Raw genomic sequence first — 26,168 nt, 5'->3', positions numbered from 1 at the left:
CCCGCTGCCTTGGCCCTGGCTCAGGCTGGCCGGGAGCCAATGTACAATTTTGTGGTGGCCATCTATGCTGAAATGCATTCAGTCTTAGCTTCACAAGGCCGTCTAGAAACAGCGAGGAACCAGCCCCTGCCGCGTCAGCCCCGCCCCATGGGTGCATGCTGGGGAGGTGTCACCCTTTGTGAGGAATGAAGAAATGGACCATGCCTTGGCACTTGCCCCGGTCCCACCCCCTTCTGCCAGAGACCCTCAGATCTGTCCCATTCCTGCCCAGGCCCCCACAGGCACCCTTGACGCGAACGATGTAGAGCTGGCCATGCCCACCCAGTAGGCCACACCCACTCCATCCATGCCCACCCAGTAGGCCGTACCCACCCTGGCCACACACCCCGAGGGCAACCGCAATGCTGATGCGGCCCTCAATAAAATTGAGTTTGACACCCTTGGTCTAGCACAGTGGTTCTCAACCTTTTTAATGCCACGACTCCCAACCGGTCGTAAGTCGAGGACTACTCAACCGGTTGTAAGTCGAGGACTACTCAACTGGTGCAGCACCGTTTGCAGAAGGGGACTTTTGGCGGGCTCAGCAGGGCAGAGACAGCCTGGACAATTCCTATTGGCTTTTGAAAGCCAATAGAATGAGACTCTATTCAAGAGAGTCTATTCTATTGGCTTTCAAAAGCCAATAGAAGAAAAGGGAGTAGCACAGCTAAGGAAAAGGGGGAAAAAATGGCGGACTGCGTTGTTTGGCGACCCCCGTGAAATGGTCGTTGGACCCCAAATGGGGTCCCGACCCACAGGTTGAGAACCGCTGGTCTAGCGTATGAAATGAGTGTCAATTTAAAGAGAAATGCCTCAGAATATCTGTGTCCAGAGCAATTTGGACATCTGCATTACTTGCCCCAAAGGACAGAAATGTAATTTATGAGTTTGGGGGGGGGGTCAGAAAATGCTCACTTTCTTCCCTCACAGTCAGGGAACAAGGTTGAACCTTCTCACGCAGAGCTTACGTTTTTGCAGGCCTCTGCAGTTGTAAAAAGACAGGAGAAGAAAGAGAAGGCGGAGAAGGAAATATGGACTGCCAATTTTCTTTCCATCCCTGAACCTTTTTCTTCATCATGTCCCCACTAAAATTAGAAGCCATTTTTACAACCTTTCTTTCCACAGCCTTGCCCTACAGGGAATGTTTTGAGTTCGTAGTTTAACAGTCTGGCACGGATCCCAGATTTAAAAAAAAATACTTGGGTTGGGGGGGGAAATCACTGAATGCTAAATCATTCACATCTACTAGATCAGTGGTTCTCAACCTGTGGGTCGGGACCCCATTTGGGGTCGAATGACCATTTCACGGGGGTCGCCAAACAACGCAGTCCGCCATTTTTTCCCCCTTTTCCTTAGCTGTGCTACTCCCTTTTATTCTATTGGCTTTTGAAAGCCAATAGAATAGACTCTCTTGAATAGAGTCTAATTCTATTGGCTTTCAAAAGCCAATAGGAATTGTCCAGGCTGTCTCTGTCCTGCTGAGCCCACCAAAAGTCCCATTCTGCAAACGGTGCTGCACCAGTTGAGTGGTCCTCCACTTATGACCGGTTGAGTAGTCCCCGACTTACGACCAGTTGGGGGTTGCGGCATTAAAAAGGTTGAGAACCACTGTACTAGATGAAACATTATGAGTTTTTGATCAGGGTAAAAAGAAGAAAATAATAGAAAGAGAGAGTTGGAAGGGACCTTGGAGATCTCCTAGGGCAGGGGTAGGCAACCTTGGCTCTTTTATGACTGGTGGACTTCAACTCCCAGAATTCCTGAGCCAGCCACGCTGAGGGGAAAGAGAGAGGTTTCCATGCTGAGCCATGCTGGCTCAGGAATTCTGGGAGTTGAAGTCCACGAGTCATAAAAGAGCCAAGGTTGCCTACCCCTGCCCTATACCATTTCAGACAAATGGCTGTCCAGTCTCTTCTTAAAAACTTCCAGTGTTGGAGCATTCACAACCTCTGGAGGCAGGTTGTTCCACTGGTTAATTGTTCTGTCAGGAAGTTTCTCCTTAGTTCTAGGTTGCTTCTCTCCTTGATTAGTTTCCATCCGTTGCTTCTTGTCCTGCCTTCAGGCACTTTGGAGAATAGCTTGATTCCCTCTTCTTTGGGGCAGCCCCTGACATATTGGAAGACTGCTATCATGTCCCCCCTGGTCCTTCTCTTCATTAGGCTCTTCATTTGACTATGGTGATACAAGGTTTCCTGTCTTGAGCAGGGGGGGAGGAGGGGGGTGGACTAATAGAAGATCTTTGTGGTCCCTTCCAGCCCTATCTCAGGGGCTGCCCCAAAGAAGAGGGAGTCAAGCTATTCTCCAAAGCGCCTGAAGGCAGGACAAGAAGCAACAGATGGAAACTCATCAAGGAGAGAAGCAACCTAGAACTAAGGAGAAACTTCCTAACAGTGAGAACAATTAACCAGTGGAACTTCTTGCCTCCAGAAGTTGTGAATGCTCCAACACTGGAAGTTTTTTTTAAAAAGAGACTGGACAGCCATTTGTCTGAAGTGGTATGGGGTTTCCTGCCTGAGCAGGGGGTTGGACTAGATGACCTCCAAGGTCTCTTCCAACTTTATTATTATTGTTGTTGTTGTTGTTGTTATTATTATTATTATTATTATTATTATTATTATCTGGTTGCCCTTATTGGACATTTTCTGACAAAGATGGATTGACGCACTATTTTGATTTTGTTTTCTTTATCTAAGAGATGAGCTATGGACAGAAGAGAGATTATATTTTATTGAGATATGGTGATAAGCTGTTAAAATTGTTTTTAATCTGCTGGGATGAAAGAAGTTACTTTTTTTTTTTTTACATTTCCCCTTCCCCCATTTTTTTTCTTTCAAACACCCCTCCCTTTTTGTGTTTTTCTGTTTGTATTGTTTTTTTTTTTTGAGGTTTGTATTGATTTTCGTTCTTTACGTGAATCATTCTTAATAGATTCTTAATAAAATTAAATGACCTCACAGAAGCGTATGGCATCCGCTGGGATGCTGCAGCGGTCGTAAGTGTGAAAAATGAACACAAGTCACTATTTTCAGTGTGGTTGTAACTTCGAAAGGTCACTAAATGAATGGCTGTAAGCTGAGGACTGCCTGTAGTCTTCAAGCTGCATTCCAACCTTTTTCAGTCCAGGAGCAACTTTACCTGAACTCTAAATTCACATTCACCTAGGATGGCATGAGAGCTACTGAAAGCGTTGCCAATGCAAATTAAGTAACCACAGGGGGAAAAATCTGCATACCAAAGCCCCCTCCACAGGTGTCAGATCCAACCTACAACCATTGAGCTTCACCCCTAAACTAAGTCACGGATTTGCCGAGCAGTGTGTGTGTGTGTGGGGGGGGGGGAAGGAACATCATTCACACCATTTGCCAGAATTTATCTCTTAGGTATTGTGGTGGGATTGCTCAAATGGCATAAAACCAAGCAAATGATGTAAATTAATCCTGTAAATTCACATTTGGGGGAGATTGGCCTCCAATTGCTCTCTTTCCACAATTAGTTCAGGCTGTTCTGTTCTGTTCTGTTTTGTTCTGTTCTACTCTACTCTACTCTACTCTACTCTACTCTACTCTGCTCTACTCTATTCTAAGTCTTTAAGAAGAGACTGGACAGCGATTTATCTGAAATGGTATAGGGCAGGGATAGGTAACCTTGGCTCTTTTATGACTTGTGGACTTCAACTCCCAGAATTCCTGAGCCAGCCATGCTGAGCCATCCATGCTGAGGGGAAAGGGAGAAGTTTCCAAGCTGAGCCATGCTGGCTCAGGAATTCTGGGAGTTGAAGTCCACGAGTCATAAAAGAGCCATGGTTGCCTATCCCTGACATAGACAGACAGACAGACAGACAGATGATAGATACACCTAGATCCAGGGATAGGCAACCTTGGCTTTTTTATGACCTGTGGACTTCAACTCCCAGAATTCTTGAGCCAGCCATGCTGTGGTGAAAGGGAGAGATTTCCAAGCTGAGCCAGGCTGGCTGAGGAATTCTGGGAGTTGAAGTCCAGAAGTCATAAAAGAGCCAAGGTTGTCTACCCCTGGTTAGAGTTTCCTGCCTGAGCAGGGGGTTGGACTAGATGACTTCCAAGGTCCCTTCCAACTTTATTATTACTACTATTACTACTACTGCTGCTGCTGCTGCTATTATTATTATTATTATTATTATTATTATTATTATTATTATTATACTCTACTGTACTCTACTCTACTTCTGTTCTGTTGTGCTCTACTCCACCCTAATTTCTATTCTATTCTATATTCCATCCTATATTCTATTCTATTCTATTCTATTCTATTCTATTCTATTCTATTCTATTCTATTCTATTCTATTCTATTCCATTCCATTCCATTCCATTCCATTCTTTCTGGGCAACCCTCTGTGTGATGATAAAATGATGATGATGGTGGGGTGGTGGCAGTGGTGGTGACGATGATGATGACTTAAAAAAAAAAGCCAAAATATAGCCCAATGGATCTCCTGACCACATCTCCACCCTGCTCTTTTTTCCTCACCGAAACCCCAAAATCCCTGAAAGACAACAGACACAATGTCCATATTTGGGGAGAATTTGTTTCTCTGTCCCCACTCCTCCCACTGTATCTGGAGGTGCCGTCTCTGTTTCTTCTCCACCGCCTCTCCGTCCACCTCCCTAGATTGCACTGTTGACCTTCTGTTTGCAGATCGGACACGTCTTCCCCACCGTGGGCTGGATGAGTAACCAGGTGTTGATACAGGTGATGTGAAAGACATGGGCGCAGGGAAGAATCTTCAGCTGGTCCCCTGTTTCGTACTCCGCCATGCAGATTACACAGGTGTCATACCTGTCGCCCTGCTTGAAGGTCTTGACTTGGATACCTTGGTTGGGCCGGCCCCATTTCACCCAACTGACCAGCAGCAAGAAGCTGGTGCCCATGCTGAGGCTAATCAGCAACCCAAACTCCTGGAGGACTTTGAGGAACAGTTGTTGAGAACAGTAACCAGGCCAAATCGGCAGGTCATAGACAGCTAATTCCCAAAGAGCCACGTAGGTTTCATCCGAGCAGGAATTGTAATAACTCTGGGGCACCACCACCATAATTTGGGTATCCTTTGCTGAATGAACCTGCCTTCTCAAAAGTTTGGAAGCTGTCCGCCCGATAAACAACGACGGGATGATGATCGTCAGTCTTCTCTCTTCCAAGCTGACTGCCATGTTCACCAAGAAATCAGAGCACAAATTGTAGATGATAGCTGCCCGGTACCCAGCTTCTTGGGCATGGAAAACTTTGAGGTTGAAGGAACAGTCATATCGGCGGATGAGGGCGATGAAGCCAGAAGGAGTCCGGTTAGAAACCGGGGCTGCCTTTATGGGGAGACAAGCATTGGCAGGCACCGTTTCAACCAGGTAACCCTTCAGACCGCTGACAGGCATGGGTGGACCGAAACAGGCTGGGGCGGCGTTAAAATCCATACAGGTGTCGTTCTGCTTGTACACCAGATGGACAAATGGCTTGGCCAAGGCTGGCTCGAGAAAGAAGGAAACGGTCGCCAGCAGAGGAAGAGGTCCCACCAGGAGGTCCCACATGGTGGAGATCACCTTCTGCAGACGCAATGGATGGAAGATGGAGAGACCGGTGGAGTATCTAGGCCTCACCCCTTTGGCATTTTGGAGAGCCGGGTTAGGGAGCCGTTGAGGCCACGTCAACCCAACGATGGTCTTCAAGAGCAGAATGCAGAGCTCTCCTCCTCCTTTGGAATGTTGTCTCTTGAAATTATGAAACTCAACTTGTTCACTTAACCACACTTTTCACCACAGAGTATGTGGCTCTCCCCCACCACAGGGCTAGTAGTTTGAAACAGCCCACTCCCTTATGACATCACATGTTCATTGCTTGGGCTACCATCTCTGAGTGATAAGGAGAGAAGAAGGCTACGTGTGTACTTAAACATGACAGGTAAAAGTAAAATAGAATACAATACAATAGAGCTGGAAGGGACCTTGGAGGTCTTCTAGTCCAGCCTCCTGCTCAAGCAGCAGAACCTACACCATCTCAGACAGGTGAATGTCTAGTCTCATCTTAAAGATCTCCAGAGATGGCGTGCCCACGATTTCTGGGGGGTAAGCTGTTCCACTGGTTGATTGTCCTCACTGTCAGGAAGTTTCTCCTTAAATCCAGGTTGCTTCCAACCATTGTTTCTCATCCTTCCCTCTGGTGTTCTGGTGAACAACCTGGCCCCCTCTGCCTTGTGGCAGCCCCTCAGGTACTGGAACACTGCTATCATGTCTCCCCTATTTCTTCTTTTCTCTAGACTAGCCAAACCCAAGTCCTGCAGCCGTTCTTCATATGTTTTGGTCTCCAGGGCTTTGATCATCTTAGTTGCTCTTCTCTGATTTTTTCCAAACGCTCAACCTCTTTTTTGTGATATGGTGACCAAAATTGCAGTGCAGTCTTACTAGGGCTTTATAAAGTGGTACTAGTACTTCTCATGATAAAAGGTAAAGGTAAAGATTTCCCCTTTCCAGTTGTGTCTGACTCTAGGGCAGGGGTGGGCAACCTTGGCTCTTTTTTGACTCGTGGACTTCAACTCCCAGAATTCCTGAGCCAGCCATGCTGAGGGGACAGGGAGAGGTTTCCATGCTGAGCCATGCTGGCTCAGGAATTCTGGGAGTTGAAGTCTACGAGTCATAAAAGAGCCAAGGTTGCCTACCCCTGGACTAGGGGGTGGTGCTCACCTCTGTTTCTTAGTCAAGGAAGCCAGCGTTGTCCAAAGACATTTTCCATGCACATATGGCCAGCATGACTCTATGCCAAGGCATATGGTATGCTTTTACCTTCCCACTGTACTTAATGATCTACATATGAAGAACGGTTGCAGATGTACGAGGAACAAGTAAAAGTGACTATGTTGAATTGGAGCAAGGACTTTAGTCTTAATTTTGATCTGCACATCTGGCAAGAACTATGGGCAAGAAACAAGAAGCTTACTTTGGCCACCTCTTACAAAGAGAACCTCTACAAAATGTTTTATAGATGGCATCTCCCACCCACAAGATTGGCAGGTTGTTCCACTGGTTAATTGTTCTCACTGTCAGGAAGTTTCTCCTTAGTTCCAGGTTGCTTCTCTCCTTGGTTAGTTTCCATCCGTTCCTTCTTGTCCTGCCTTCAGGCGCTTTGGAGAATAGCTTGACTCCCTCTTCTTTGGGGCGGCCCCTGAGATATTGGAACACTGCTATCATGTCCCCCATCGTTCTTCTCTTCGTTAAACTAAACATATCCAATTCCAGCAACCGTCCCTTATATATTTTAGCCTCCAGTCCCCTAATCATCTTTGTTGCTCTTCTCTGCACTCTTTCTAAAGTCTCAACATCTTTTTTACATTGTGGTGACCAAAACTGGATGCAGTATTCAATGTGTGGCCTTACCAAGGCATTGTAAAATGGTATTAATACTTCACGTGATCTTGATTCTATCCCTCTGTTAATGCAGTCCAGCACTGTGTTGGCTTTGTTGGCAGTTGTAGCACACTGCTGGCTCCTATTTAAGTGATTGTCCACTAGGACTCCGAGATCCCTCTCACAGTTACTACTATTGAGCAAGGTACCCCCTATACTATACCTGTACATTTGGTTTTTCTTGCCTAAATGTAGAACCTTACTTTTTTCACCACTGAATTTCATTTTGTTAGATAGTACCCAGTGTTCAAGTCTGTCCAGATCCTCCTGTATCCTAAGCCTGTCTTCTGGAGTGTTGGCTATTCCTGCCAGCTTGGTGTCATCCTCAAATTTGATGAGTTCCCCATCTATCCCCTTGTCCAAATCGTTGATGAAGATGTTGAAGAGCACTGGGCCTAGAACAGAGCCCTGGGGCACCCCACTACACACTTCCCTCCATGTAGATGCGGTTCCATTGAGGACCACATGCTGAGTACGGCCGGTTAGCCAGCTATGAATCCATCTGGTGGTGATGCTGTCTAACCGACATTTTTCTATCTTATCGAGTAGTAGGTTGTGATCTACTTTATCAAATGTTTTACTGAATATCTTAAGGGTCTGCCAAAAAGAGGAGGGAGTCCACTTATTCTCCAAAGCACCTGAAGGCAGGACAAGAAGCAACAGATGGAAGCTAATGAAGCAGAGAAACAACCTGGAATTAAAGAGAAACTTCCTGACAGTTAGAACAATTAACCAGTGGAACTGCTTGCCTTCAGAAGTGGTGAATGCTCCATCACTGGAGGTTTTTAAGAAGCAACTGGACAGCCACTGGAACGGTACAGGACAGTGGTGTCAAAGTGCCGGTCCGCGGGCCAGATACATCATATAGAAACCATGTCCACCCCATTGCCATCAATGGGAAAAAAATCACAATATGTCGCGACACATCACATGATGTTGCGAGTTTGACACTCCTGGTATAGGGTCTCCTGCTTGAGACCGCCAAGGTCCCTTCCAACTTAACATAGTATTACAGTGATTCACTTAACATCCGTGGTGAGAAAAGTCGCAAAATGGGGCAAAACTCACTTAACGAATATCTCTTAGCAAAACTTATTTAACCACATAAATTTTGGACTGAACTGTGTTCCTAAGTCGAGGACTGCCTGTAATCAGTTCCAACTTGGAGAACTTCCAGATGTATGACTTCAGTTCCCAGAATTCCCCCCGCCTGCTTGATCATTCATGAAAATTCTGGGAGTTGAAGTCCCGTTATTCAGAAGCTGCCCAAGCTGGGAAACATTGCATTTAAGAAATGTCATCCATATGTCAGACGGTAAATAGCTTTTAGGCTTCCACCTCCCACCTTAACGTTATTCATTAAGCTGTACTAATATTTATTATCTTCTACTGGGCTTGTATAGGAGTTAACACAGTTGTGGGATTCAAATACCTGAACAACCAGTTCTCTTATTGGATGCAGGCCTGGACCTCTGAGGCCTACAATGCACTTCCGGAAGTGGCATCCACACACTTCCGGCAGGCTGTTCTTGGGGTCTGGGAGGCCTGCTTCAGGCCTCCGAGGCCTAGAATGGAGTTCCAGAAGTGGCATCCATGTACTTCTGGTGGGCCATTCTAGGTCCGGGAGGCCTCCGAGGCCTAGAACAGACTTCTGGAAGTGGCATCCATGTACTTCCAGCGGGCTGTTTTTAGGGCCTGGGAGGCCTGCTCCAGGCCTGCCAGGCCTAGAATGGAGTTCCATAAGTGGCATCCATGTACTTCCGGTGGGCTATTCTAGGTCCGGGAGGCCTCCAAGGCCTAGACTTCCGGAAGCAGTGTCCGTTCAGCTGGTTCTCTGAACTCAGAAAAATTTAGCTACTGGTTCTGAACCGGTGCGAGCTGGCTGAATCCCACCACTGACTTAAAATCTCCCCTGTTTCCAGTAAAATCCTGCTACATAATCTGCCTTCAAAGTAATAACTGGTTTTAGTTCACTGTTATAGATTGCTCCTCAAGTAAGGAAGTAATAGGTTTTCTGAACAGTACGAATCTCATAAGAATACCTGGGATAGTTCAGGTGAAGTATTAATACCACTTTACAAGGCCTTGGTAAGGCCACACTTGGAATACTGCATCCAGTTTTGGTCACCACGATGTAAAAAAGATGTGGGGACTCTAGAAAGAGTACAGAGAAGAGCAACAAAGATGATTAGGGGACTGGAGGCTAAAGCATATAAGGAATGGCTGCTGGAATTGGATATGTCTAGTTTAATGAACAGAAGGACGAGGGGGGACATGATAGCAGTCTTCCACTATCTCAGGGGCTGCCCCAAAGAAGAGGGAGTCAAGCTATTCTCCAAAGCACCTGAAGGCAGGACAAGAAGCAACGGATGGAAACCAATCAAGGAGAGAAGCAACCTAGAACCAAGGAAAAACTTCCTGACAGTGAGAACAATTAACCAGTGGAACAACCTGCCTCCAGAAGCGGTGAATGCGCCAACACTGGAAGTTTTTAAGAAGAAACTGGACAGCCATTTGTCCGATGTGGTATGGGGTTTTCTGCCTGAGCAGGGGGTTGGACTAGATGACCTCCAAGGTCCCTTCCAACTTTATCATCATCATTATTATTATAATGGCAGGTGGCTCTTTTAATTCTAAACTGCTGAGCAAGCATTTTTTTTTCCCTGCCTGCTTTTTCTCTGCATCAGCTTTTTCTAAACTAGCTAGGCCAGTTGTGGAATTCTGGGAAGTGAAGTCTGGGTGTCTTAAAGCTGTTGAAGTTGAGAAGCCCATCTTCCTGGTACTTATTTGGGGGGGGGGGGGGAATTTGAGATCCATCCATCTCGTAACTATGGGAAAGTCTGGACCTTTCTTCTTGTTGTTAATTGCAAAGTCGTGTCCGACCCATCGCGACCCCATGGACAACGTTCCTCCAGGTCTTCCTGTCCTCTACCATCTTCTGGAGTCCATTTAAATTCACACCTACTGCTTCAGTGACTCCATCCATTCTTGCCCATGACTATATTTCCATCTTCCACTCAACGAACATATCTTGTCGGATTTACTTGAGCTGTGGACTATTGCCACATCAACAAGCCCTCCCCTGGTCCCTCCAGCTTAGCCCACCGCCATTCCTCCTTCTTTCCCTCCCTCCCCCCCCCAGGCCTCTGCAGTAGACTTGCTCGTTAGGATTTTCATGTATTTAAATGTCAACAAGCCACCAAGGAAATGCAGCCGTGGTTGTGTGAGAGCAGAGCAATTAAGCAGAAAAGGTCCCACTTACCTCTTGAAAAGAAGGCAAACTTTACTGGAGGAAACAGAATAACAGAATTGCAGAATAAGAGAGTTGGGAAGTACCTTGGAGGTCATCTAGTCCAACCCCCTGCTCAGGCAGGAAACTCTATATCATTTCAGACAAATGGCTGTCCAGTCTCTTCTTAAAACCTTCCAGTGTTGGAGCATTCACCGCTTCTGGAGGCAGGTTGTTCCACTGGTTAATTGTCCTCACTGTCAGGAAATTTCTCCTTAGTTCCAGGTTGCTTCTCTCCTTGATGAGTTTCCATCCGTTGCTTCTTTTGATGCCTTCAGATGCTTTGAGGAATAGGTTGACCCCTCCCCTTCTTCTTTGTGGCAGCCCCTTAGGTATTGAAGATTGCTATCATGTCAACCCTAGTCCTTCTTTGCATTAAACATACCCAATTCCTGCAACCGTTCTTCGTATGTTTTAGCCTCCAGTCCCCTAATCATCTTTATTGCTCTTCTCTGCACACTTTCTAGAATCTCAACATCTTTTTTTGTAGTAAGGAATAAGTAGCCATTCTTGGCTTTTAACCTATCACTCACTGAATCTGTTTTCTTCTTCTTCTTTCTAGGTTGAAATCAATGTCTCTTGACTTAGGACAGTGGTGGCGAACCTATGGCACGCGTGCCAGAGGCGGCACTCAGAGCCCTCTCTGTGGGCACTTCTCTGAATTGCTGGTGGCGGGCTGCGGAGCCCCAGAGTGCACCGGTCAAGGGACCGGCAGGCTCTGGCTGCTGATGGACACTGTCGGCCCCCATGCGCTCGCTGGCCTCTGTGTATGGGGGCCGATGGTGTCAGGCAGCAGCTGCCCCGGCCCCTGGCTTGCCTTGCCCTGACAAATGGCACCCCCACCCTGCCTCACCTTACCCTGCAGGACAAGCCTCCTACCCACCACCCCACCTTCCAGAGACCCCCTGGATCTCCCCCAACCCTGCCTAGCCCCCACAGGCATCCCTCCCCATGAGCAACATTGAGGTGACCACGTCCACCTTGGCCACACCCACCCAGTTTGCCATACCGCCACAGCCATGCCCACCCAGTGGGCCACACCCACCTGGCACCCAGCAATAAATAAGTGGGTTTGGGGTTGCAGTTTGGGCACTCGGTCTCTAAAAGGTTCGCCATCACTGACTTAGGACCTCCAAGATCTTGACTTAGGACCGCCAAGCCCGAGAAGGTTGCCATCCAACCAGCCACTTCTAACCATATCATGAATCTGCTCAGCGGGTACTTTTAGACGTGTGAATATTTCAATAGTTCAACCATTCAATTGTCTTAGGAAACAATTGTTGACAAAGGCTCTTTGCCCAGAGAAGGAGAAGACGCTGCTTATCTGTTAGATAACAAAACTGAGTTGGAAGGTGTGGGTTGAAAGTAAAGAACTAGATAACTAGTTGAGATAGTTGTGCAAACCCAGGGCAGGGGCCTTCAACATCCAAGCCACAGAAATGGGCTACAAGAAGTGAGTTACAACAAAAGGTTAGAAGAAAAACAAGGATTTAGGATTTAAACCATGGCTTCTTCCTTTGGTTAGATCCTTAGAAACTTAACTTCATTTGGTCAACAAAAAATATCTGCAGCAAAGCTGTTTATATATCAAATCCTGTCTTTGATGTTTCCATGAACTGTCTTGATGTGTCTTGAGTTGTGTTTCCCACCCATGAAATATCTTGAGATGTCTTAAGTTGGTGAGTTGATGCTTCCCATCCATGAAGTGTGTTGAGTTGGTGCTTCCCACCCATGAAGTGGCTTTAGATGTCTTGTGCTGGTGTTTCCCATCCATGAAATGTCTTGAGAAGTTTTGAGTTGGAGAGTTGGTGTTTCCCACCCATGAAATGTCTTAAGATGTCTTGAGTTGGCGCTTCTCATCCATGAAGTGGCTTTAGATGTCTTGCAGTTGGTGTTTCCCACCCATGAAATGTCTTGAGATGTTTTGAGTTGGTGAGTTGATGCTTCCCACCCATGAAACATCTTTAAATGTCTTGAGTTGGTGCTTCCCATCCATGAAGTGGCTTTAGATGACTTGAGTTGGTGCTTCCAATCCATGAATGTCTTGAGCTGTCTTCAGTTGATGCTTCCCATCCATGACATGTCTTAAGATGTCTTGAGTTGGTGCTTCCCACCCATCTAATGTCTTAAGACGTCTTGAGTTGGTGGTTCCCACCCATGAATGTCTTGAGATGACTTAAGTTGGTGCTTCCCACCCATGAAATGTCTTGAGATGTCTTGAGTTGGTGAGTTGGTACTTCCCACTGCTTGTAGAGGACATCCTCAGAACCCTATCTGATTACCAGACAACTTCTGGATTCAAGATGTTCCAGTGTGAAAGTACTGTCTTTCCTGTTACCCAACACAAGCTTTCCCAAGTGACAATCCAGGCATGAGAGACGAAGGCATCTTGGATGACTGTTAGACTTGGAAGCATGATGATAGGACAGCAGGATTGCTGTGGAATTCTTCCCTTCCTCCGTGGCCATTTTGGGGGTGTTTTCTTAGTAGACTTAAGGATGGGGTACAATTGCCCAACAATGCTTTTCATTTAGAGGATGGATCTCTGACTGAATATAAAGCCTTCACTAACATTTTAAAGTCTCCGAGATGAGCTAGAAGAGTCTTTGAGGAAAAGGACCAAGACAAAATGGCAAAGATCCTACAACGCTTGAAAAATATGGTCCAAGGAAAGAGATGGCTTTGCTCAGCACGATGGCTTTATACAACCAGATTTGTAAGGTCCTTGAAACTCTCAGAGCTTGGTTGTTTTCTTGCAAACGTTTCATTACCATACTAGGTAACATCATCCATCCTAGAAGAGAGCGTGGGGCTTGCTCTCTGATGATATGATCTAGTTGGGCCATGAAAACAACTCAACTCAGAGCACCAAAGACCCCACAGTCCCCCTCCTCCTCCTCTTCCCCCTCCACTCTCCTCCTCCTTCTCTTCCTCTTCTTCCTCTCCTCCTACTCTTCCTCCTCCTCCTCCTTCTCTTCCTCCTCCTCTCCACAAACCTGACTCCCTTCTAGCACTGATGATGTTATCTAGCTGGACAATGAAAAGTCTGCAAGAAAACAACCAAGCTGAGAGAGCACCAAGGATTCCACAGTCCTCCTCCTCCTCCTCCTCCTCCTCCCCCCCCTCCTCCTCCTCCTCCTTTCCAGAAACCCAACTCCCTTCTAGCACTAATGATGTTATCTAGTCCAGGGCTTTTCAACCAGTGGTACGGGTACCACCTGTGGTACATTGGCACCTGGCAGGTGGTACGCGACCATCCTAGAAAAATGGTAGCGGGGGAGGGGAATAAGCTGAAATGGTGGCAGCACCGCACAAGACTGAGTGAGAGACGGCTGGAACTGCAGGGCTGTCAGGGCTGAGCAGAAGCGCCAGGATCAGTGCAAGGCTCCAGCTGGAGCTCAGCGCTGATCCTGGTGCTTCTGCTGAGCCCTGAAGAAGCACCAATCAGCTGGAAAGCAGCACTGATCCTGGCGCTTCTGCTGAGCCCAGAAGAAGCGCCGATCAGCTGGAATGTTGCAGTCTCTCCAGCGTCTTGTGATTTACATTCAAATGCTTGGCAACTGATTCATATTTATGACGGTCACAGTGTCCCAGGGTCATGTGAAGGGACCAAAACCTGCTGCAACCACCCAGCAGATGGGGGGGGGAATAAAAACCAAACACCCTCCCCACCCCTGCTGCCAATCCTCAACAGAAACGCTCACAACAATGAAAACCTCGGACAGGAGGAAGAGTGCGGCCGGGCGGGCAGGCAGGTGTCTTGCTCGGCTGTGGTTGGGGGGGGGGCACTTTTTCAGTGCCATTGTAACTTCGAACAGTCACTAAGTGAACTAAGTTGAGGATTACCTATACTTTATCACTTCCCCCCCCCCTTTTTTTTTTTGGTCATCATGTGGTACTCAGATATTGCCATATCCTAAAAGTGGTACAATGGGTGAAAAGGTTGAAAAGCCCTGATCTAGTTGGATCATGAAAAGTCTGCAAGAAAAAAACCAAGCTCAGAGAGCACCCCACAGTCACCCTCCTCCTCCTCCTCCTCCTCCTCCTCCTCCTCCTCCTCCTCCTCCTCCTCCTCCTCCTCCTCCTCCTTTCCATAACCCCCCGCCCTTCTAGCACTGATGATGTCATCTAGTTGGACCATGAAAAGTCTGCAAGAAAACAACCAAGCTCAGAGAGCATCAAGGACCCCAAACAATTTAGCCCTGAATTACAAATATTGTCTTCCACCACTTGCTGCTTGGGAGGGAGCAAAAGAGATTAAACCTCTGCTCCATCTTGAAACTCAGAAGATCTGTAGATCTTTTCCGAAATGGTATAGGGCAGTGGTTCTCAACCTTTCTAACGCCGTGACCCCATAATACAGTTCCCCATGTTGTGGTGACCCCCAGCCACTTATACATCACCGGGTGCCAGGGGCATGGCCAAAGAAAAGGGGGAAAAAATGGCGGACAGCCTTGTTTGGCGACCCCCGTGAAATGGTCGTTCGACCCCAAATGGGGTCCCAACCCACAGGTTGAGAACCACTGGTATAGGGTTTCCTGCCTGAGCAGGGGGTTGGACTGGATGACCTCCAAGGTCCTTTCCAACTTTACTATTATTATTATTATTATTATTATTATTATTATTATTATTATTATTATTATTACTACTACTACTACTACTACTACTACTACTACTACTACTACTATTAATTGGGTATGTCTAGTCTAGTCTAATGAAGACCAGGGGTGACATGATAGCCGTGTTCCAGTATCTCAGGGGCTGCCCCAAAGAAGAGGGAGTCAAGCTATTCTCCAAAGCACCAGAAGGCAGGACAAGAAGCAACAGATGGAAACTAACCAAGGAGAGAAGCAACCTAGAACTAAGGAGAAACTTCCTGACAGTAAGAGCAATTAACCAGTGGAACAATCTGCCTCCAGAAGCGGTGAATGTTCCAACATTGGAAGTCTTTAAGAAGAGACTGGACAGCCATTTGTTTGAAATGGCATAGGATTTCCTGCCTAAGCAGGGGGTTGGACTAGATAACCTCCAAGGTCCCTTCTAACTCTTTCTATTCTATTCTTGCACAAGAGTTGCTATGTTAAAATATTCCTTTCCAACTTTACCACTTGTATTCTAAGGCAAAGGGGAGATTTTGCTAGAGCCCACGTTCCCTCTTTTGGCATTTTCCTCTGGATGGACCGCCTTGCTTTCTCCCCCCCCCCCTTCCCTTCTGCGTTATTAAAAATAACATTCATGATGTTCTTGTTTCTCCTAAAGCACACAGCAGCTTACATGCTTCGATAATAGCTTCTAAACACTCTAAAATCATCTCCAACCATCGGGACCGAGAGATGTCTATTATCTATCCTTGATTTCCCCCCCCCCTCTCTTTTGGCCATTTCTTTAATCCTTCTCCATAATTACACTCGGTTCTAAAAGCAAGTATTCCCTCGTAGCAACATTTAACCCTGAATTTCTTATCAAGATGTTGGACTCAGCGTTGGTGCTCACATCGCAAGGAATCTGTGGCTTGGAGCAGACATCCCCACAGATATCTAGGGCAGGAAATGTCTGCCAGATTTGTAAAATTTGCAGGCACCTGGGGTACCCCAAATGCACAGGTATAGTATAGGTCAGTGATGGCGAACCTTTTAGAGACCAGGTGCCCAAGCTGCAACCCAATACCCACTGATGTATTGTCGGGTGCCGGTGGGTGCGGCCCATTGGGTGGGTGTGGCCTATTGGGTGGACATGGCTGCGGTGGTAACGGCAGACTGGGTGGGACTAAAAGATTCAATCAATCAATTCCAACTTTGCGAGATCTTTTTCTTTCCCCGCGAGAAGTTGAAATTGATTGATTGAATCTTTTTTTTTTTAGCCCATGACAGCAGAGGCCTAAAGCGAAAAGGTTTTATAAAACCCAGCTGAAGGCCTAGGACTGGGGCAACCGCATGTGCCCACAGAGAGGGCTCTATGTGCCACCCGTGACACGCGTGCCATAGTTCGCCACCATGGGTATAGATGGTACTTGCTCAATAGTAGCAACTGCGAGAGGGATCTTGGAGTCCAAATGGACAATCACTTAAATATGAGCCAGGCAAGTGCTGCAGCTGCCAAAAAAAGCCAACACAGTGCTAGGCTGCATCAACAGAGGGATAGAATCAAGATCACGTGGAGTGAATACCATTTTACAAGGCCTTGGTAAGGCCACACGTGGAATCCTGTATCCAGTTTTGGTCACCACGATATAAAAAAGTTGTTGAGACTCTGGAAAGAGTGCAGAGTAGAGCAACAAAGATGAGGCTAAAACATATGGAGAACAGCTTCAGGAATTGGGAATGTCTAGTTTAACGAAGAGAAGGACGAGGGGGGACATGATAGCAGTCCTCCAATATCTGAGGGGCTGGCCCAAAGAAGAGGGAGTCAAGCTGTTCTCCAAAGCACCTGAAGGCAGGAGAAGAAGCAACAGATGGAAACTCATCAAGGAGAGAACCTAGAACTAAGGAGAAATTTCCAGACGGTGAGAACAATTAACCAGTGGAAGCTTTTGCCTCCAGAAGTTGTGGGTGCTCCAACGATGAAAGTTTTCAAGAAGGGATTGGACAAACATTTGTGTGAAATGTTATATAGGGTTTCTGCTTGAGCAGGGGGTAGAACTAGAAGACCTCCAACAAGCCTGTTATTTTGTTTGTCAACTCTACAACGAACCTGGCTGTAGCCATCTCGCTCGTTCTAGGTTGCCACACAGATGGGAGGGGGCGTGGAGGATTTGTCTGGAGGAATTTTGCTAATCTAAACAATTTAGTGTATCGTGGGAACCAAGGTCATTTTTGCTGATTGGAGTGGGAGGGGGGGGCAAGTGGCTTGAAAGCCCGCCAAACTCTTCCATTGGGAAATATGGCCAATTGCCTAGCGCTGTGGTGGGAAGTTTAACTTTGTAATCGTGTGACTCTTTGGAGGGAATTTCAGACGTGGTTTCTGTTGTGAGTCTGTGTCAGCCACCGGACCCGGCGGCTGAGTCCGGGGAATCAGGAAGAGAAAGGGCCTGGAGGGCCATCAGAGTCGGAGGAAGGCTCTGAGGAGCTCCAGGACTTACAATCTGATGAAGAGCCTGGCCCTTCCACTCGTGCTCAGGCTGAGACCCAGCTGTGCTGGGACGCTAAGTCAGACTCTGAGGACTCACAGCTGGAAGACATCTTGTTGTGGTGGTTAATTGCGAAGTCATATCCGACCCATCATGACCCCATGGACAACCTTCTTCCAGGCCTTCCTGTCCTCTACCATCTTCTTAAATCCATTTAAGCTCACGCCTACTGCTTCAGGGACTCCCTCCAGCCATCATGTGAAGTATTAATACCACTTTACAAGGCCTTGGTAAGGCCACACTTGGAATGCTGCATCCAGTTTTGGTCACCATGATGTAAAAAAGATGTTGAGACTCTAGAAAGAGGGCAGAGAAGAGCAACAAAGAGGATTAGGGGACTGGAGGCTAAAACATATAAGGAACGGTTGATGGAATTGGGTGTGTCTAGTTTAATGAAGAGAAGGACGAGGGGGGACAGGATAGCAGTGTTCCAATATCTCAGGGGCTGCCCCAAAGAAGAGGGAGTCAAGCTATTCTCCAAGGCGCCTGAAGGCAGGACAAGAAGCAACGGATGGAAACTAAGCAAGGAGAGAAGCAACCTAGAACTAAGGAGAAATTTCCTGACAGTGAGAACAATTAACCAGTGGAACAACCTGCCTCCAGAAGCGGTGAATGCTCCAACACTGGAAGTTTTTAAGAAGAGACTGGACAGCCATTTGTCTGAAATGGTATAGAGTTTCCTGCCTGAGCAGGGGGTTGGACTAGATGACCTCCAAGGTCCCTTCCAACTTTATATTATTATTATTATTATTATTATTATTATTATTATTATTATTCTCTGTCGTCCCCTTCTTCTGTTGCCCTCCATCTTTCCCGGAAGACATCATAGACGCTCCCAAAGGCAAACAGGCAACAAGAGCAGGACAGAGGGAGGCAATGGGGTGACTCCAAGGGAGGAGGAGAAGGCATTCAGAAGCCACGCCTTGGGGCTGCATAATAAAAAGGGAAGATGTGGGTGGTGCTGGTTGCTAAAAAGGCAACCGTTTGCAAAGGATTCAAGTTTCATGGACTCATATTCTATTTGCCTTGCCTGTGAACAATTAATTCTCTGTTTGAATCGTGCTCTGTTTGCCTTGGGACAATTCTCCATTTGCATCGTGTTCTGTTTGCTTTTGCTTTTGGGACATTTTGCAGGTCTGTACATAACAATAAAAGGGTTTGTTTTTCCTGCATTTTCAGCCTACTTGTTAAAAGAGGGGTTTGTCCTTGTGAGTCAGATATGTCAAACACAAGGCCCAAGGGCCAGATGTGGCCTGTGAAGTGGTTTCATGTGGCCCACAAAGCCATCCTGGAAACAGTGAGGGAACGGCCCCCTCTGCCTTGGCCCTGGCCCAGGCTGGCCGGGAGCCAATGTACAATTTTGTGGTGGCCATCTATGCGGAAACGCATTCAGTCTTAGCTCCATAAGCCTCCCCCCCCCCCGCATGGCCTGAGGAACAGTGAGGCTCCTCCAGTGGACCATGCCTTGGCCCTTGCCCTGGTCCCACCCCCTTCTGCCAGAGACCCTCAGATCTGTCCCACTCCTGCCCAGGCCTCCACAGTCACCCTTGACGCAAACAATGTAGAGCTGGCCATGCCCACCCAGTAGGCCATACCCACTCCATCCACGCCCACCCAGTAGGCGGCACCCACCCTGGCCACACCTACCCAGCCCCCCTGAGGGCAACCACAATGCTGATGCGGCCCTCAATGAAATTGAGTTTGACACCCCTGTTGTGAGTTAACAAGGACTCACATAGGCTGGGACAGAACAGTTTCACTTTTGACCCTGCCGGATACTGTGTACCCAATAAACATGTTCTTTGAGGACGTTTCTAGCCTCGGAGTTCTGATTTGTTTGGTCTCGTCTATCGGGAAGCTGGACACTGTTATTGCGACACATTTTTAATCAGATCATGTAATTGGGAACAGGCAATTTAGCTTCGTGATGAGGACATTTGCTTTGCGGTCCTTTATAACACGGGCAGCTCCTTTTCAGTCTATAAACTGGACACTGTTCTCCTGCTTAGTTAACCTCTTAAACACTCTGAGCTTCTGTTAGAGAAGGAGGCAAAATATTAGCCTCGCAAACCTGGTTCCTTTTATCTCCTTTGGAGCATCTGTTGCATCGGTTCCTGATACGCAAAGGCAGATCAAAGAATTGGGAAAAGGAATTTCAGCTGAAAGATCTCGTAACTGATGGTTAGAACAGAATAACAATGATAGGGCCGAAAATAGTATTTGTTGGTTGATTTGTATATAGCCTGTCTTTATTATTTTTACCAATAACTCAAGGCGGCAAATGTATCCAGCTCAGCTCCCGCCTCTTACATTCCTCACAACGACAATCCTGTGAGGTGGATTGGGCTGAGAGAGAGAGAGGAACTGGCCCAAGATCACTCAGTCAGTTTTCATGGCTAAGGCAGGACTAGAACTCGCCATCTCCTCGTGATTGGCCCAAAGTCACCCAGTTGGCTTTCATGCCTATGGTGGGACTAGAACTCGCCGTCTCCTCGTGATTGGCCCAAAGTCACCCAGTTGGCTTTCATGCCTATGGTGGGACTAGAACTCACCGTCTCCTGATGATTGACTCAAAGTCATCCAGCTGGTTTTCATGGCTAAGGTGCTACTAGAACTCACCGTTCTTGGTGATTGGCCCAAAGTCACCCAGCTGGCTTTTGTGCCTAAGGCAGGACTAGAACTCACCATCTCCTGTTTATTAGCCCAAAGTCACCCAGCTAGCTCTCATACATAAGGTGACATTAGAACTCACCATCTCCTGGTGATTGACCCAAAGTCATCCAGCTGGTTTTCATGGCTAAGATGGGACTAGAACTCACCATCTCCTGGTGATTGGCTGAAAGTCTCCCAGCTGGCTCTCACACCTAAGGCAGGATTAGAACTCACCATTTCCTACTTTCTAGCCTACTGCCTTAACTACTAGAGCAAACAGAATAATAATAATAATAACTTCAAGCTTATGCAGACGACTTAGCATTTATATTAGAAGACCCAGAACAATCAGGGCAGAAACTATTCAAAATATTGAAAGAGTATGGGGATCTGGCAGGTTTGAAAATAAATAGAAACAAAACAAAGATTATAACAAAAAACATGACTAACATACAAAGAGGAAACCTCGAGGCAAAATTAGGTATACAAGTAATTTCCAAATTAAAATATCTAGGGATAGTTATTTCAGCACACTGCTGATCAATTAAAGACGACAATTATGGCAAATTGATAAAGAATATAAAAGTAGATTTAGACCGTTGGAAAAAATTGCATCTTTCATTACTTGGGAGAATTGCTGCAGTGAAAATGAACATCTTACCTAAAATGATATTCCTGTTTCAGACCAACCTATCAAAAATAGTGCCATAAAAAACAAAATAGAAACACAAGTTAAGATAGGCAAGAAAATGGTAAGTGAGCACCTGTCCAGCCTAGATGAGTTCAAATCGCCAGGACCAGATGGATTACACTCCAGAGTTCTCAAGGAACTGGCAGATGTGATATCGGAACCACTGAACTGTATTTTTCAAAGATCCTGGAACACAGGGAAACTACCAGAGGACTGGAAAAGAGCCGATGTAGTTCCCATCCTCAAAAAAGGAAAAAAAAAATGAATCCAGGAAATTACAGACCTATTAGCCTGACCTCAATACCTGGGAAGATCCTGGAAAAGATAATCAAACAACAAATCAACGAACACCTAGAGGCAAACAAAGTCATTACTAAAAGCCAACATGGGTTTGTCAAAAACAGATCATGCCAGACAAATCTTATTGCATTCTTTGACCAAGTGACAAGATGATTAGGGGACTGGAGGCTTAAACATATAAGGAACGGTTGCTAGAATTGGATATGTCTACTTTAACGAAGAGAAGGACAAGGGGGGACATGATAGCAGTATTCCAATATCTCAGGGGCTGCCATAAAGAAGAGGGAATTAAGCTATTTTCCAAAGTGTCTGAAGGCAGGACAAGAAGCAATGGGTGGAAACTAATCAAGGAGAGAAGCAACCTAGAACTAAGGAGAAACTTCCTGACAGTGAGAACAATTAACCAGTGGAACAGCCTGCCTCCAGAAGCAGTGAATGCTCCAACAATGGAAGTTTTTAAGAAGAGACTGGACAGCCATTTGTCCGAAATGGTGTAGGGTTTCCTGCCTGAGCAGGGGGTTGGACCAGATGACCTCCAAGGTCCCTTCCAACTTTACTGCTATTACATTACAATTCAATTAGACAAGAAATTTTTCAAGGAGCTGAATAAATTAACCTTAGAATTTGTGTGGTCCGTTAAGAAGGCAAGAATAAAATTAAAGGCATTACAGGATGCCAAAGAAAGGGGAGGTTTAGGTTTCCCAGATTGGGAGCTATATTACCAAGCAGTGGCCCTAACATGGATTAGAGACTGGATAACCTTAGAAAATAAAAGATGTTTACATTTAGAGGGTTATGACCTCCAGCAGGGTTGGCATGCTCACATATGGATGGGGCAAAGCAGAAACCATCAATATGTTTTAAGACATAAGCTTCAGCAAGAATTAATAAAAAGCTGGAATATAGTTAAATGTCAATATTACACAAAGAATCTGGCTTGGTTATCGCCATTGGAGGCGGTCACATATCCCAATTTGTATAGGAAAGACAAGGCTATTATATATAAAGACATCTTGACAGAAGAAGGTTATTTAAAACAAAAACAAGAGCTAAAGCAACAAGGAATAGACATGGAGTGGTGGTCTTATCTCCAGATACAAGCAAGATATATGAAGGATAAGCAAGAATGGGGTATTAACAGACAAGATACGGGGTTAGATAAAATACTGCTAGGCCCGGAGAAAAAACAAATAAAGAATATTTATAAACACCTGTTGGAACATAAGCTATATGAGGAGCAGGTTAAAGAAACAATGGTGACGTGGGCAATAGATCTAGGATATAATATAAATATGGATCAATGGCAGCAAGTATGGGAGCAAAATAACAAAATCACATTGGCGACATCATATAAAGAAAACCTGTATAAGATGGTTTACAGATGGCATATCCCTCCGGCCAGATTAGCCAAAATGTATAACGGATATTCATCTATGTGTTGAAAATGTAAAAAAGAAAAGGGCACCTTTTTTCATGTATGGTGGACATGTAGAGAAGCACAGGTGTACTGGCGTATGGTCTGGGAATAGGCAATAGAAATGACTAGGCAAAACATTCTATACAAACCGGAGGCATTACTATTAGGAATACTAGAGAAAAATGTAAATAAAGAGGACACATATTTAATTATTCACGTGGTTATGGCGGCAAGGATACTATTTGCTCCAAAGTGGAAAGCAATGGAAGTACCGAGTGGGGAAGCACTAATAAAGAAAATTATGTATTCCGCAGAACTAGATAGGATAACTAAAAGATTAAAAAATCAGGAAGAAACAGAATTTTATCGAATATGGAATAAATTTTATAGATGGAGGGGAAAAAAATGGAGGTCACAAAAAAAGAGATAAGTTAAGATAGAGACCAGAAATGTATAGTTTGTATCTAAATATATTATATGTAATTAATGTACAATATGGACTGAGATGTCAGTCAAAGACGATTTACCATGTTCAATGTTTTTAATCCTTTTTTCTTTGTACTCAATAAAAACTTATTAAAAAAATAACAACAACAATAATAATAATAAACAACTTTCAAATACAGACAGATTGCCATTTGGAACACAACACATCAGATATCGCAGTTGTAGAGAACCGAAGGGTACAGCTGATTGATATCACTGTACCAGGAGATGCCAAAGTCGAAGAAAAAGAACTGGAAAAAATTATGAAACATCGCGACCTGGCCATCGAAACTGCGTGATTATGGATGAAACGTGTAACAGTGATACCCATTGTCATCAGGGCACTGGGAACTATGTCCAAAAACTTTGCAAAATACATCAAGAAACTGCAGCTTCCTGCAATAATTCCAGCAATGCTACAAAAACTGTGCTACTCGGAACATCTTATATTTTAAGGAGGTACCTGGTTGACACCTAGGATGCTGGTAGCAATCCATGTCAACCATCAGCGCCAGCCAATTTGAATGTTCAGTTGACTGAGATTCATGTCTAATGAATAAAAGATATCAATAACAATAATAATACAAACGTCACCTGTGCTAAGAAGCTGCAGAAACAGTGGACCACCTGGTTAGCTGCTGCAAGATCACACAGACTGACCACAAACAACAGCACGAGAAAGTAGCAACAATGGTGCATTGGAAGATTTGCAAGAAATGCCATTTGCCTGCATGCAGGAACTGATGGGACCATAAAATAGAGAAAGTCGTAGAAAATGAAGAATCTAAAAGAGCTCTGGGACTTTAAAATTCAAACCGAGAAACACCTGCCACAAGAATATCCCCAACATAACAACTGTCAATAAGAAAGAAAACAACAACAACAAAAATCTGGATAGTGGATGTGGCAGTACTTGGAGACAACAGAATAGAAGATCACAAAATACAAAGACCCGTAAATAAAAATAGACTGTATCAAAAGAAAGCACAGGTAGGACCAATAGTGACAGGTGCCTTGGGTGAAATTCCAGAAACATCTTGTCAGAAGTAAGTCTTCATCCTGGTTCATCCAAGCCGGCGATAAATAAGCAACATGGCGACTGTTATGTCCCGAGCCTTGCAAACGGCTCGGGCGTTTGCAGGCAGTCCCGGGCAGGTGCAAAGCTGCCCGGGACCAGACAGGCTGTCGCCAGCGCCGTGTGCATGCGCGGATGCTGGCACGGGAAAAGTATCGCATTTACCCGGGAAATTTCTATATAAGAAGTTGGGAGGTTTTGGGAGCTGCAGAAGCCATCTACTTGTAAGCTGAACGCAGAATAAAGAAAACTGAGAACTTCAACTGCTTCTCGTGTCTGCTTCCCGCCACGGACTCAACAGCGACTGTTTTGGGAAGATGGTTACAGTTTATTGAAGAAGCAGAAAGATGGTCCTTGCAAGAAAGAGCAGAGGAGAGGAAAGAGAAGTTGAGCACATGGGCAGTAGGTTTTTATACCCCCTCTAGCCTTGTTTGGAATAGTTTCCTGTTCCTGTGGCATGAACCTTGAGGCTGTTTCTGAGTGTTTTTCTAGGCCTTGATATCTGTGGTTTAATCCTATTATCATATCCTGCTTCCCAGGTGATGGGGCTAATGACTCCTAGAGTTTGGGTGGGGCATGCAGATTTTCTCTTTGTCTTCTTGAGTGCTCTGGCTTCAACTTTCTGATGGTTTTACATCTGCATTTGTATAGGCTAGCTCTTGCTTGGGGCAGAGAGATAGATTTGGGGCCAGGTTTGGTTTTAAAAAAATCCTTTTGAGGAAAAATATATTTTTCTGCCCTTTTAATATTTCCTTCTCTGGGCTAACTTCCCTCAATCTGGACCACCCTTTGAACACCATTGGCATTGATAACATCGCCGTCGGTCATTTGCAAAAGACAGCTTTACTCAGAATAGCTTACATCTTGTGACAATTCCTTTAATATTATTAAACAACAACATCTGCCTATCCAGTGATGGGATTCAGCCAGTTCGCACCAGTTTCGTAGAACCGGTAGCTAAATTTTGTTGCATTTGGAGAACCAGCTGGCTTCCAGAAGTCCAGTCTAGGCCTCAGAGGCCTGGAGGAGGCCTCCCAGGCCTAGAATGACCCACCGGAAGTGCATGGATGCCACTTCCGGAAGTCTGTTCTAGGCCTCGGAAGCTGAGAGGAGGCCTCCCAGGCCTAGAATAGCCCGCCGGAAGTGCATGGATGCCACTTCCGGAAGTCTGTTCTAGGCCTCGGAGGCCCAGGCCTGCATCAAATAAGAGAACCTGTTGAATTCCACCACTGTGTCTATCCCCGATCCTTGGGAAGGACTCGATAGGCAGACAAAAAATATCAAATCCAGCCTAAACATCTGGCTGATTATGCGATCCACCGTAATTTTAGTAATTGGGTAAGCTGAATTGTTTTCCTCCTAATTTTTTTCAAAACTTATTTTCAAGAAGCGTGTGCCTTGTTTTATAAACTTTTAGTTTATCGTGAGTTTGGACCGTATAAATAGCGCTTCTCATTATCAAAACTCTATGGTGTAAATCGGCATTTTGATTACTGTGACAATTAGTCCTAAAGATTAGCAGCCAATTATGCTTTACTCTGGTTAGTTTATTTATAGTTGTTAGGAACATGTTTAGTTACTATTTATTTAGTTGTTGGATTAAATTAAATACCTTTCCCACAGGAGCTGCCAGGTGATATACATAGTATTCTGTCATCCCATTTT

The 26,168-nt window shown here is 45.6% G+C and overlaps 1 protein-coding gene across 1 annotated transcript; it reads right to left on the bottom strand.

The window, feature by feature from the left end:
* Positions 1-4,607: 4,607 nt before the first annotated feature.
* Positions 4,608-5,818, bottom strand: LOC120316082 (E3 ubiquitin-protein ligase RNF167-like). The gene has a single exon (XM_039361271.1). The coding sequence runs from the start codon at positions 5,596-5,598 to the stop codon at positions 4,684-4,686; it is 915 nt and encodes a 304-aa protein (XP_039217205.1). The 5' UTR covers positions 5,599-5,818; the 3' UTR covers positions 4,608-4,683.
* Between the last annotated feature and the right edge of the window lie 20,350 nt (positions 5,819-26,168).

This window comes from Crotalus tigris, unplaced genomic scaffold (genome assembly GCF_016545835.1).
Source record: "Crotalus tigris isolate CLP2741 ecotype Arizona unplaced genomic scaffold, ASM1654583v1 scf7180000019234.360953, whole genome shotgun sequence".
Taxonomy (NCBI): Eukaryota; Metazoa; Chordata; class Lepidosauria; order Squamata; family Viperidae; genus Crotalus; species Crotalus tigris.
This window is presented reverse-complemented; position numbering and strand designations above follow the sequence as displayed.